The sequence below is a fragment of the Thermothielavioides terrestris genome, chromosome 4, assembly GCF_000226115.1.
Source record: "Thermothielavioides terrestris NRRL 8126 chromosome 4, complete sequence".
In the NCBI taxonomy this organism is placed as follows: domain Eukaryota; kingdom Fungi; phylum Ascomycota; class Sordariomycetes; order Sordariales; family Chaetomiaceae; genus Thermothielavioides; species Thermothielavioides terrestris.
Genome location: NC_016460.1, coordinates 1,467,229 through 1,480,968, shown reverse-complemented (window position 1 = coordinate 1,480,968; position 13,740 = coordinate 1,467,229). Strand labels below are relative to the sequence as shown.

At 56.8% G+C, this 13,740-nt stretch overlaps 4 protein-coding genes across 4 annotated transcripts; 2 read left to right on the top strand and 2 right to left on the bottom strand.

Moving 5' to 3' along the window:
• The first annotated feature begins 111 nt into the window (after positions 1-111).
• THITE_2118804 (uncharacterized protein) lies at positions 112-1,127 on the top strand. The gene is made up of 5 exons (XM_003655229.1): positions 112-228; positions 298-359; positions 416-562; positions 703-813; positions 872-1,127. The coding sequence occupies exons 1-5, from the start codon at positions 186-188 to the stop codon at positions 881-883; spliced, it is 375 nt and encodes a 124-aa protein (XP_003655277.1). The 5' UTR covers positions 112-185; the 3' UTR covers positions 884-1,127.
• THITE_2118800 (uncharacterized protein) lies at positions 1,095-1,955 on the bottom strand. The gene has a single exon (XM_003655228.1). It carries the CDS (start codon positions 1,746-1,748, stop codon positions 1,371-1,373), a length of 378 nt encoding a protein of 125 aa, XP_003655276.1. The 5' UTR covers positions 1,749-1,955; the 3' UTR covers positions 1,095-1,370.
• A 3,484-nt stretch (positions 1,956-5,439) lies between these two features.
• Positions 5,440-7,651, top strand: THITE_2118797 (uncharacterized protein). The gene is made up of 2 exons (XM_003655227.1): positions 5,440-6,204; positions 6,281-7,651. The coding sequence occupies exons 1-2, from the start codon at positions 5,975-5,977 to the stop codon at positions 7,539-7,541; spliced, it is 1,491 nt and encodes a 496-aa protein (XP_003655275.1). The 5' UTR covers positions 5,440-5,974; the 3' UTR covers positions 7,542-7,651.
• Positions 7,652-11,037: 3,386 nt separating this feature from the next.
• THITE_2118793 (uncharacterized protein) lies at positions 11,038-12,872 on the bottom strand. The gene is made up of 2 exons (XM_003655226.1): positions 11,333-12,872; positions 11,038-11,263 (listed from the first exon to the last, which is right to left on the bottom strand). Exons 1-2 carry the CDS (start codon positions 12,650-12,652, stop codon positions 11,132-11,134), a joined length of 1,452 nt encoding a protein of 483 aa, XP_003655274.1. The 5' UTR covers positions 12,653-12,872; the 3' UTR covers positions 11,038-11,131.
• Positions 12,873-13,740: the final 868 nt, after the last annotated feature.

The window sequence follows — 13,740 nt, the reverse complement described above, 5'->3', positions numbered from 1 at the left end:
GTCAACTGCCCCGATAAGACGATTGATATAGTACGGATAGTTAGGTCGTTATGCATATACTGGGGGCCTTGTGGGTGTGCGTTCTTGTGGTCCAAGCTTCCTGCGCTGGGCCGCCAATTGAGGCATCGAGACCACTGCCGTTGCGACGCCGACTGAACGACGACAACCGCAGCTTTCGGCCCACCATGGCGATCTCCCCGACTCAATTCGCCGTCACCACGAAGCAGTGTGAGACAAGGCAATCCCCAGAACCCATAGCGTCCTGTTCTCGGGCGGAGGACTGACGAACAGCAACAGCGGCCAATTGGGCCGAGGCGAAGCAGCGGGTGCTTGCGGCATATCGGAACTGGATCCGGGCGGTATGGTAGCTTTCGAAATCCCGTACCAAGGACGACGCTGATTCTGTGTGCTCCAGGCGCCCGAGATACAAACCATGTACTCCGTCCCGCATCCTGTCTCTGCGATTCGGTCCCGCATCCGGCAGGAGTTTGAGCGCCACCGCTACGTCAACAAGCTGCCCGTGGTCGATGTTCTCCTTCTTCAGAGCAATGCCGATTACCAAGTAAGCGGGCCCTCATGGGAACACTGCAAAGCCTAGGTCGGGAGAGCTCGAGGGCGGCAAGTTGCCCGGCTCGAGGAAGACGACGGAAGTCCGGATCCGCGCGCGATCAAACAGCCGAGACTGATACTTGGCTCTCGCAGGAAACCATGAACTTCTGGCGCCAGACGAACCACGTCATGTCCTACTTCAAGGAGGAGAACTTCAGGGGAGAGAAGAGACTGCCGTCAAATTTCCTTGCTGGGTTTCTGGAGGTAAGTCTAGGCTTCGCCTATTTCTGACGATAACCTGACGCTCACGCCCGTCGTTTAGGGTCGCAACTAGAATGGCTTTTTCTGCCGCCTTAGTTTAAATGTATATAAAAGAACCATGACATGTACCTGTCCAAACAAGCAGGCATTGCACCCCCCATCGTGATGCCAACTGAGTGCAGGACCCAACCCAAACGACGCCCGAAACGCCAACCGCCTGTTTGATCCTGAGAAAGGAGGAATCTATGAAGAAGCGCTGGCCATAAAACGGTCCCTGGCTTCAATGAACTTATCAGCTACGACGTCACACAGCTCCTGCAGGTCGCGGAGCCCCTTTTCCAACGCCTGGATCGCGGTCGTGCCCTCTAAAGCGCAAGTCAGTACACGAGGCGATGAGCGTACAGGCACAACAACATGAACCCACCGAATGTCTGGATTCTGACATTCATCTTCGCCTCGGAAGGATGCGGAATGGCGTAGGCGCAGAACTCAACATCCGGGCTGAGCGGCAAAGTTAGCATTCAGAAGACGGAAGCAGGGATCAGGGCCAGCCCGGGGGCTCACTTCTTCATGATGATGTATCTCAACGCATTTCCCAGTGTGTGGCCCTCGTTGAGAAACTCGAACGAGGCAGCAGTGGGCGTCGACCCGGGAAGCTGTGGCTTGTTAGCGAGCGTCTCTGGCAATCCGAATAGAGCCCCCAAGTCCCGGATTGATGGCGTTTGACGCACCAGCCGCACTCTTTGGGTCTCTTCTTCTTCTTCCTCCTCCTCTTCCACCGCCTCGTCGTCCTCATACTCCCCCGCATCGTCGTTTTCGTCCTGATCAACCGACATATCATCCGCGTTCTCTGGCTGATGAGAAGTCGGCGCCTCCTCCATGTCGACGTCTGACCCGGCCTCGACGGGCTCTTCGTTCTTGGCCTTGGCTCTCGGCATTTTGAGAAAGTGAAATTTTATTCGAATCTGGCGATGTGAATCTGACTCGCCAATGAGTGAGAGGTATCAGAGCCGGACCAAGAAATGAGTTAAGAACCCGATATGCATATCGGAATCGAGAAATTTTTATTGGGTGGCACTGTCGTTTCTTGAACGAGCCGCCACCCCACCTTTACTGACTACTGCTGACCTCTAACCGGTCGTCGTTAAAGAGGTCCCGCCAAGACTAATTTCGGAGACTGCCGCTTACAAGTATTTACAATCGCCACAGAGTAAGCGGGGCCGCAACGACTTCAAGCAACATCAACAACGAAGAATCGTAGAGACTCGGAGCAACAACTTCACGAAACCTCAACCAAATCGAAATAAAAGAAAACGAAGTTAACCCGTATCCTAACTTTAACCCGTATCCTAACCTTAACCTAAACCCTACCTAGCGGGAGGCTAGCGCCGCCCCCTGTACCCCCGGCGAACTAACCCTTGGCGATAGAGCAAACGCCTTGGCGATGGTGGCTACGTAATAACATTGTAAAAACATAGCCGACAATTGGCCGAAATTAGTCTTGGCGGGACCTCTTTAACGTCTACCCTCTAACCATTACACTACACTACTCTCCAGCCCAGCCTTCGCCGAGAGTCAACCCGACGCCTTGAGAAGCTCAATGACGACTGATAGATCGTAATTCCAACACCTTCCCCGAAGCCCGCCGGTCTGGAAGCGGTATCCACTGCAAGAAATATCCCAGAATTGTTGAAATCTCATCAGGCTGGTCTCCTTCCTGATGCGCAAAAAATTACCCGAGTTCCCAAATTTCTTAGCCGCGAAGGCAGCCAACAGGAGCACGATCCGACCCAGCGGAATCGCAATTGTAAGCCTTCATTGGCACGTTTTTCGCGATCACTTCCAACGGCTGCATGTCACATACACTAGTGTACGGAATAGTGTCTGCAACACTGCGGCGGACGGTAGGAATGGAAAGGAATGTGAACGGACCTGATCACACTCCATGCGTCGAAGTACTTCCGCATCGCAAATTTGGTGAAATCGAGTAGTACGGAGTACCATGCGCGGAATAGTCAGTGCAACAACTCGGGTAGAACGGAACATAAGGTACCTTGATTAGATTGAATTGCCGATTCCGACTTCGACCTCCAGGTTTGGCTTTTACTGCACTGTTGTACAGCGGGCAACCCCAGGGCAGGCAGAGCGTCGCAGTGGACTTCTTCCCCATCGTGGGGTGGGCCTTTGCAGCGGCGTTGTGAATTCCTCGGAGTACACTGAGCTCAAGACACCCGACACAAAACAACAGGTTCGACGAAGGTCTGCCGTGGCTTCTCGTGTCTGCAAAGCCGCGCTCCTCGTGATTGACCAAAAGGATTGCAGACGATCTGCTCTCGAGCCTCAAATTACTCGGGTATGGAGGTAGCGACCAAGTGAACATCTACACTCGTGGATGCCTTCTATGTAGTGTACATACCTTATATGGGCGGCCCACTCCCTTCGCCGGAGGTCTCAGGGGCGGCGACAAGAAACTTGGAGAAGGCAGGTGATTGGCTCGCCCCTTGCCGAGCAACCCCGATGGTGCCTGCAGCCCCTCCCAACCAAAAACCTTGGAAGTATTGAATCTAAAAAAGGAACACCAATATTCGCTCGCTACCAATTACAGAGGCGTTCTCCTGGTGCACTGAGTGCACTAACTCCAATGCTATCCTGGAAACTGCTTCGGCTTCGATTTCTGATGAGCAGGAGGGGTCCATGGTGCGAGTTTCCGGACGATCGAACACAGGACCCGAGCCCAGAACACTCCCGCGACTGGTCCCCATTCCGTATCGGTTTTCTTGCGGGAGACAGACTTCAATTCACGGTCATCGATATACACACTATGGAGCTCTAGCTAGTCCCCGGCTGGTTGACGGGCGAGGGATCCTCTACATGCACTCGTGCAGTTACTTGACACGGAGCGTGGAGGGATCCGTATACAACAGCGACTTTCAACATGCCGTTGTCAAAACTCAAGCTTCCCTCACGGCGAATTCATGCAACACAGCGGAAAACAAAGGGACAGACCAGGGGCAGCCGAGAAAGACCCTGCGAGACCGACAAGCCGTGCTGTTTTTGAACCTTAAATTGGTTTTCCAGACGGCAACCATGGTTCCGCATTGGCGATGCGGGACACGGGTGTATATATGGAAGTACGGATAGGCGACGCCGTCGTCCCTCCTGTGTCTCAGCTGGATTGCAAAGGGTTCAGATTGATAGACGCTGTCACGAGCACTCGCCATGCATCTATTCTGCTCAACATTTGATGCCGAAATAGCAGGTGATCCGGTCCTGTGTTGCGAGGAAGCCCAGGATCTTGGCCCACAAACAGGCTGCCCAAAACGGCGCCCGATGTCAAAGCTGGGCCGTGCCCCTCCTCACAGCACAGACGAGTTTCAGACGGTTCCCTCGAGGCGGCCGGGAATGCGAGCGCTGCAGGAACTTACACGACAACACGAGGCGAGCAGGGGTCATAGAAACGGTGCATCCCGCGCTCTGCCAATAGCAGCAAGGAGGGTTGATTCATCCAAAACAACGAAAGAGCTGAGATGGCGGTCCTTGCAACTTCTTCAGGCCATCGAGAGAATGGGAGATCGGGACCATGGGCCATGACACCGAGCCAGCAGTGCCGCGGGGCACAGCAGGCAGCTACCTAGTCGCAGGGCGGCCACCAGTAAAAAGGCCATCGACAATCCCGGGGCCATCGATCTGTCCAAAAAGGTCGACCGTTGCAGGGGCCGTCTGCGGCCAAGCCCCAGCTGGCCTCCACTCCGGGGCTCCATGACTGGGAATCTAAAACACTAGAACCACTGGACCGCAGTCATCAAGCTGCCCCTTGGTGGGACTTGTGCAAACTGCGAAGGTTCGCGAGCCATCTCGCACGCGACCTGCCGCAGCCGTTCTCCGTTCACTGCACATTATACACTATTGTCCCCCCATTCCGCCCGTCGCCCCCGTCGCTAGGGCTGTGGTCTGAGCATGATTTTGTGTTTCCCCTAAACAAGGTCCCGGCCGCCGTCTCACAAAGTGCCCCTCGTCATTATCTCATCCCGGGTCGTTCCCCTCCTGAAGCAGCCCCTTGCCTACGGCTTGCCCCTCAGTTTCGTTCGAGTCCTTCACTTAATACGCACTAATACCCTCTGCCACCGCGCCGTGCGGTTTGGATGGTTTTTGTCCCTTTTTTGCACCTGTAGTGTGTTCCGCCGTCGCAATCTTGCCAGCCAGTCTGCGGCAACACGCGTTCGAAGGTTGTCGACCTGCGCCGTACTAAATCGGTACCTAGTTCCCATCCACGCCGCCCAACCCCAGAGGCCGCCCCTCAAGTCGCTCGTTCCGGAATAAGAGCGGGCGCACGAAAAAAAAGAAAGAAAAGCTGCAATCGATGAGGGACAAAAACAGCATCTCATAAACCCTTCTGTGGCTCATCAGCTTCTATTTCACGATCACGACGACGGCGACCGCGACCGCGACCCACGAGCGAATGCACTAGTTACACAGTACACTCGTTAAGCCCCGCCCAAGCGCCTGTCAAAGTCCAGACGAAACGACGAAGCGACGCAGGAGCCTGCAAGTTCCGCTCGACGGTCTCGATCGATTTGCCAGAAAGGGGAAAGTGCGAGGGCCGCCACAGCCAACGCTGCTGTGCCTTCCCACACTGTGACGCCAGCCCTGACAGCGTCTGAAGCGCCGGGGCCGGGTACGGCCAGCAGCTCGAGCTAACCACGATTATTGCTCCTGGTTGGCCCCGATAATCACACAATCCATCACTCAGATCGCAGATCGCTCAGGCTCGTGCGGGCCTGGTCTTGCCAGCGGCGCTCGATCTTCGAGTTCCTTTTTCTCCGCCTCGGAAATCGAGAGTGAATTCAGCCTGGCTCTGTAGAGCCGCAACGGACGAAGTGAAAGCCTGGAGAGTTTGGGGGAATTCTCTTCAAGGCCAGCAAACCAGGCGTGCGCAGCCCTGCCTCCGTCCGCAGCGTCGCTTGTTCCCAGGTTTCTTCGCACGGATCCCGACTTGCCTAGACTGTGGTTGTCTCGACTCTTCGCCGCTCCTTTTCCCCCTCGAAATTTTTGGGGCTTTCTGGGGTTGTTCTAACCAAATCCCATCGGACTTCTCGACGCCGATTTTTCGCTGCGCAGCACGGTCATCCCAGACCACAAGTCGATCATGAGCACCGCAGTGGCGATGGCCCCTTCGCCGGCTCCCCACGACAGGCCGTCCTACGGTTCTGACCTGCCTCCGCCTGCCACCACATCGTCCCCGACCACGCAGAGGACAGCAGCTGCTCCCCCGCCCCCTCCCCCAGCAACCGCAGCCCCGGGGAATGCGAGTGCACCACCATCGCGGTCTGGCAGCGGCAGCCCGAAGGGCGCGGGTGCCACTCTGAGCACGCAGAAATCGTCTCCGCCTAGCGCGTAAGCCAGAGCCCAAAGCTTATTAATTGTGCCTTGGTTCCGCGTGCTAACCCGAGGCTTGTTCAACGTCGCGCAGGTCTCGGCCGAAAATTGTCGTCAAGAAGGAGCCTGGTTCTCCCGGCCTGCCAACCGGCAGGCACCGGCCGAGAAAGCTAGACCTCTCTAATAACACAAGCATCGTTTCTCCCGCCACCGGACGGCCCCTGACCGGGCGGGAGGGACTGGGCATCCAGGAAGTCGGCATCGCGTGTTTGTCACCGGGCTTCGTTCCGAAGGATGCCACGGAGCAGGAGCAGTTGAACCGCAGCATGACTGTGCGGGAGCACCAAAGACAAATAATCGAGGCGAGGTTACAACAGCAGTCGGCGAAGTTGGGAGATGGCCCTGATAAGGATAAGGATGGAAACCACGGAAGCCACTTTGCTGCGAAGACACCCGGCCTGGCGCGCAAGCGCGGGGCGCCGCCGGGTTTGAGCATCGTGGCTCCGTCACACGAACAATTCGCAAACGAGCGGGTCATCCAATCCGCTCCGCTCGGGCAAACGTTCACGGGGAGACACAACCCACACCCGCTGACGCGGCACATCACCAACCAGCCCTCCAACCTCGCCAGCACGTCGCACATCCACCACGTGCCAGCCACACAAACCAACAACCGCCTCCCCCCGATCGCCGACGTCTTCGGGCAGAGCCTGTCGGGCCACCCGGACTCGAGCAGCCACGCGCTCTTCGCGAGCCAGAACCGCGGCCCTCTCCCCTCGCCGCATCACCCGCCGCCGCAAGCCTCCCGGCCGCGCGAGTACAAGACCGCGGAGGAGGCCCAAGCCGAGCTGGCCGGTGGCCGGCCCGAGCTCATGCCAAAGTTAGTACACTACGGCGGCCACCAGCCCCCGACGCCGCCGTCCCCCCCGCACACGCAGGCCCGTGACCAACCAGCACACACTCTTGGTCGCCATTCTGGCAGCAAAGACCATCTCCACCAGCCCAACAACCTCAGACCCCCACCAAGCCTAGCTGACCCCCTTGGCCCCTCCACCAGCACCCGCAACCTAAGCAGCTCCCACGCCGCGGCCGCGCCCGCCGGCGGCAGCAGCAGCAGCAGCAGCACCATGAAGCGCCGCCGCGCCGAGTACGAGGAGGGCGGTAGCCCGCCGCTGGGCAACGGCGCCCGGCCCGCGCCCGCCGCGCCGCTGCCGTATGGCGCCTCGTCGACTGCCTCCGCGGGCGCGAGGAGGGGGCCGTTCGGCGAGGGCCGCGACAGCCCGGACACGATGGAGGCGAAGAAGGAGGAGTTTCTGAGCTTGTGCGCGAGGGCGTGGGATTTGTTTCATTCTTGAGTGGGGGGTGTGTTATTTTTCTTCCTCTTGTCGGGTTGTGATTGCTGGTTATTTTTGGTTAAGACGGGGTTGAGGCGGCAGCGAATGCCGAGGATCGATCGGGATTTGATCAAGGGCGAGGTCGAGTGAGAGGCGCATGGTTGGACCCCGTAACACGGGTTGGGATTGATGGGGGGTCCGGGATGAGAGAGGATGAGGTCTGACTGAGTCAATTTGATGGATGGGATGTGGAACGTGTGGAACGCGGTGCAGTACAGTTCGGTGCGGTATTGGATCGGTTGGCGTAAAGGATGTTGCGGTTGTGGGTTTTATCTACTCTTCTCCTCGGTTTTTGGATACTCTTCTTCTCGATTTTGGAGACAGTTGCTTGTGGATATTTGATGCGGCATCATCGTTTCTTCGCTCCTCTTTCCTTCACTTTATACCTCTTTGCCTTCTTGCCGTCGGCCGGTGGTCTTTGTGGTCACTAGCTATATGCCTTACTATTTTGCTGTGTGGACGCATCGACTGACAGATGGTTCGTTGTGTGGCCGCTTTATCGTGTCGCGCTCTCTATATTATATTCCCATCCCTATTGTTTTCCGCTCTTCTCTGTACCCCGTCTCTTGACTGGTGCCTTCTCCGGGTTGAGCACCCGTTCTCCTGGCTACAGAATTTACTTGCTTTGCGGGCGAAACGGAGGGGTCATGGGGGAAGCGAACTGTGACTGTTTCTTTTTCGTGCGCTCTTTGAACTGGGTGTGCAAGTGCACGGCTGAAATCAGCTTTTTGTTTCCTCAGGGGTCTGTCGCCTCGTGCTGCGTGGCGTGGCAGGCTTTTGGTTGGGAATGGGATGGCCGGGGGGATGGGTGGAAGACTGGGTAATTAGGAACGGGAATGAGTGGTATGGACAGCTTGAGTTGTCGCGGAAAGGGAGCCGTCCTGGACGTAATGGGTCATTTTCTTCCGTCTTTACTGTAGGACGGTGGTTCTCGGCGCGGGCGGCGTTGGTTCGATGAAATAGGAGGGTTGAGAAGGCGAGGCTGGGTGCTTTTCCATCTATATCTACGTTCTCCGGGACGGTGATCTGTTGCTCTACCCTGGTTGTCCCGGTGTGGTGTTGAGTTTCATAATTGTCACCCAAGGGCTGTCTTGGTCAGCAAGGGAAAAGGGGAGTTCGCTGAGTGAGGGATGAGTGAGGATGGAACAACGGGTATTCGGTTCCGTGCTAGCTGTCTGAGTATATATAATTTATTTTCCTTCAGTTGCAGGTTTTCCTTCAGTTGCGGGTTACAGATGTCTTTAGACCCTGTCAGCTTCGCAGTGGTCAGTCGTATCTTCGAGCAGAGAAAAGCAAGCACTGAAGCAATGTTACTTTCGCTCCGATCTTGGTTGTACTGGCGTGTGTTTCTAAGGCTGATTGTGAAGGGGACAGATTCTCGCATAGAGCACGTTTCGCAGAGATCGATGGCCCCTTCCTCTGTTGCTCATTTAAGGGGTAAAGGGGGGTAAACAATATTCGATGAAATACTCTAAAATACCTCACAGTCCCTCTGAAACTCCCTGGCGTTGCATACCGACATGACGTAGCCGAACCGAGCCTAGAACAGAGTGTTGCGTCAAATGTCCTAGGGCCTATCGAGTGAAGGAAGCAAAGCATACTGATGTACACGTAAAGCTCAATACCGAGAAGCATACCGAAAAGCATATCGAGAAGCATACACCCGTCAAAGTCCTGTGGACACACCCTATCACCATCCCATTCCACTGACCGTACCTCACAGCAATCCTTCGTTTAGCTCACCAATCATCTCAGCCAAGCCACGACAGGAATGCTATCGTTCACATGTGGTATCCCGCTTTCCGATGGTGTGGCACACTGCCGGACCACACCCGCTCGGTGCAACCCACCACGCTCTCATAGCCCGAGTGAGTGGGGCTTCCCCCAGCGACATCAACTCGTATGATGGCATGAGCATCGACCTTTCCTTCTCCACATGCGCGCTCTGCGTGTGTGGACATACGTCACTTCTCTTTCATAAGGGTTTGGACACCGCACATGAGCAGGAGGAGGAAAAGACAGAACTGACAGGAACATGACAACTGCTAGCACATGCATACACTGGGGCAGATACCATCAGACAATGGTAAACACCCCAAGGCGGCACAGGCCCGGGAACCTTCAAGGCGTCCTTGACACCGCCACGATATACGGCCTCCGTAGCTGCCATCAGCCGTTTGAAGGAACCTCAGACCAGGTAGGAAGCTGAGCAAAGCGTGCACAGTAGACTCCTATATCACAGGGCATAGGGGGACAACTAAGTTCCGAGGGCAAGAACAAAAGAAGCGCGGATACGCGTGATCACGCCTGGATGCAGGCAGGCCGAAGAGAGCCAGCCAGCAAGAGGAAGAGCAGATCCGCATCCGTCATCAGGTCCCGCAAACGACAAAACTTGGCCGGCATCGTGGAGGAGATGGGACACAGAAAAGTTAGCAGGGGAAGAACAAAGCAGGGCAGATACGGCTGAGCTGCAAGCAGGCCGGAGACGGCCGGCCAGTCAGCCAGTCAGCCAGCAAGAGGTTTGTTTCATGAGCAAACCAGACCAGGGTCGGTCTGCTCAAAGGCCACGAATCTTGATATATGTAGATATATATTCACTGTTGGTATAATAATGTACGAGGAAAACCTGGCAGTTAGACGTGTTTGCCGGGGGGGAAAAAAGAAAATAATGAAAATAAGTAAATCAGAAAAATGATGCAAGCAAAAAGACAAGGCAAGAAGGGCCCGCACCCAATCTCAGATGCCCCTGGCGAAAGAACCAAACAAAGAGAGAGAGCCTCGCGCAGCAAGGAAAACCAGAAAGCCAACCCACAGAAGCCCGCCCACGCCTCCACCGCCAACCCGTCTGTCCATCTGTCCCCCTGCCTGCCTCTAGCTGCTCATTCTCCGTCCCCTCTCTATACTCGGGTCAGCGCCGCCATCTATGCAGAATACAAGCACCGAATATGAGGTAGAATACGCACCAGCCGCCGCCAGTCTGAGGGCTGAAACGCGACTGGGCCTGGGGCGTGTTGGATTGGTTGAATTTGATTGACTGCATGCTTGGGGATGAAATGCCCGGCTTACTGAGAAACGCCCCAAGCACTAAGAAAAGGCAGATAGCCTACCACCGAGCTCCCAGAGTAAAAGCTGGGAGTCGTGCTTGCGAACAGGTGGAACAAAGTTTAAAAGACACAGAAGACCTCCCTAACTGAAACAGAAGCAAGAGCAACAAAAAAAAAAATAGAGAACTCCAAAACTCCGGTGCTGGCCCCGAATCCTGGTATTCCGTATCGTGATGCGTGAGAGGCCCACCGCCGCCTCAACCCTGTGCCGTTTGTTGATGTTGTGTCTACTGTGGGGGATATCGTGCAAGGGCATCATAGTTCAGACGTCGGCATGAGTCGGAACAAGGAAATGTGAGCCGCGACTGGGGCTACGGTCGCAGAGCCAGGCAAGGCTCAAGCATGATAATCCAGAACGCGTTCCGCCAGAAGGTGGTGATGTTTCCCCTCCCCCTCTCCCACTGGGACTGGGGTAGCACATCAGCCATCCATCTGACGGAACACGCGTTAGAGGCCCTCTTCGCCGGCCTTGCAAAGTTGTATCTCGCGGACCCACTCGGACTTGAGGACTTGCGATGCGGTGATTCGGCGCCCCGGGTTGGGGTCTAGTATGGAGTAGATCACGTTTCTGCAGCGGGCCTGGTCGTGGCTGGTCAATATCCCAGACGGGTCCCTGGGCAGATCCCTGGTCTTGTCCGAGACACTTACCCTGTGCAGCGCCTCGATCGGGGCGTAGCCCTCCTCGTCCCGACGCCCTTCGAGGTAACGGGTGTAGAACTCGTCCTCGTCCTTCCGGGCGACTCGCCAAAGGTGGCGGCCGGTCCGCATGGCCATGTAGATGACACCGCAGGCCCAGACATCGACGGCGCGAGCATCGAACTCCTTAGCGACATACTCTTCAGGGGCGATGTAGGGAGCGGAGCCGCAAAGGCCCGACACCATGTGGGCGTCGTTCTCCCAGGCCATGCGGAAGCACTCGCCATTGCCAAAGTCGGTGATTTTGAGCGCGCCGTGGGTCGTGAGGAGCAGGTTCTCGGGCTTCAGATCGCGGTGCGCGACGCCCATCTCGTGCATGTACTCGACCCCGCGCATCATCTGCTTAAAGAAGCAGTCGGCCTCTTGCACCTCGAGCTTGCCGGCCGACAGGACGAGGGTGTACAGGTCGCCGCCGGCACAGAACTCCATGACCTCGCAGTAATCGCCCTTGGCGTCCTTAAGCAGATCGAGGGTGTGGATCACGTTGGGGTGCCGGAGCGACGACGAGATGCAGAACTCGGCCGTCAGCCGCTTGCTGTACTTCTTTTCCGTCTCCTCGGGCCGGCGACGGAACTCCTTGACGGCGAACAGCTTCTCGCCCAGACCGTTCTCTAGCTTCTTGTGGGAAATCCTCACGACGCCGAAGGCACCACGCCCCACGATTTCCTGGCATTTGCCGTACTTCTCCACTAGGGTTGCCGACTGCGCCGTGCTGGCCTTCCTGTCCGAGGCAAGGCCGTCTTTCTCTTTCCTCAGGTTGTCAACCCAGCTCGACACCAGGGAAAGATCATTCTCGGGCGCCTGCTCCGGCTTCCTGCCAAGGAAGTTCTTGATCAAGTCCGAGAGCTTTTCTTGCCGGCGGCTAGACTTGAGATGGTGCTCGTGACCGCCCTGGGCTTCCGGGTTAAGCACGAAGCGCTGGAGCGGCACGTCTTTCGTGCTTGATACCTTGGCCGGGGGCGGCGACGCCGCGCCAGAGCCGGCATCCTGGGGTTTCTTGACCTGAGTGGTGGTGCCGTTCGTCTCGGCGGCCACGGGGCGCGGGGATGCGTCTCTGGTCGAGAACATGCGCGTCAACCGATCCTTCATGGAGCTCTTGTCGCCCGTTTTCGGCGGTAGTTCGTTGGCACCGGTAGGACCAGCTGCGTTTCCGTTTTGACCGTTCGTTTTTGGCGACTTTGAGGACGGCATCTCAACGGACTTGACGGACGGCGGCTGTGATGAGCGCGGCGAGGCAGACGCCACGGAGTTGTTGGACGACGCGGCGGCCATCTTGGAATCTGTAGGATAGAGCGCAGCAATGCCCAGAACGTGGGTTACCGCGGGTCGCAGAAGGTTATCTGGAGGCGGGTTGATGATACAAGGGCCGAGCCAGTCACCGGGCGGGCAAGTGCAAGGCGGTGCACACGAGTCGCCGGTATTAAGTCGCCGCGCTTATGCAAGCGACAGCGATCTTGGCGACGAGAGCGCCCGGGGTGAGAGTGGGCAGAGCCCAGCGTCGCTTTGTCGCGTGACAAAACAGCGGCCGTCGGGTTCGGCAGCTTGCGGCTTCCCTCTGCAGATGGAGGAAGAAATGGCCGGAAAAAGGGCGAGGCCTTTTTGCAGGCGCGAGAAAATCCAGACTTCGACAGAGCCGAGTGGGGTGGAGGGAGGGGTGGAGCTGGAACACAACACTGGAGAGTGCGGATGGATGTTATTCCCTCCTTTTTGTGATGCTCGATTTGGTTTTCGGGGCGCTTTCCTCGTTTTCTGTTTCGATGTTTCACCTCGGGAAGGCAGCCAGAGGATATTCAGTCGCTGTTAGTTGCGACAGCTCAATGCAGATGACTGCGTCGTCAGGCGGAGGCTCGACATGGTGCAGAGCGCAGGTGCCTCGGAAAAAAAAAAAAAAAAAAAGAGGGGAAAAGGGAACGGAAATTTGGTTGTTATTTCAGCGTCAGATGTGCGGTTGTGGTTGGGACCGAGTCAGATTAGTACCAAGGCTGAGAAGCTGATGCGTTCTTGCCTGTGAAAGTTGCCGGTGCTGCGAGCGTGAGGTGAACGGAGGCGAAAAAGGCGTCGGCTGATCGATCGTCAAGGACAAGATGACGAAGATGGCGGTGGCCCGGGGAGACCCAGTTCTTTGAGTCGGCAGCGCAGCAGGGCAAGCACCTGTTGCCACGTTTTGGCGTTACCCGGGCTTCTGGTGAGGTCAGGTATGCAGTCCCCGGCAAAGCCGTGGTCAAGGTAGCGGAATAGGTACTCCGTACACGGCAGGGCAAGGTAGGGAAGGCGCGAGGTGTTGGCCTGGGACAGGGACGACCGTCCTCGAGGCCGTCAACCCGACGACTGGTCAGTCACTGGTGCTTTGCTCGTTGCAA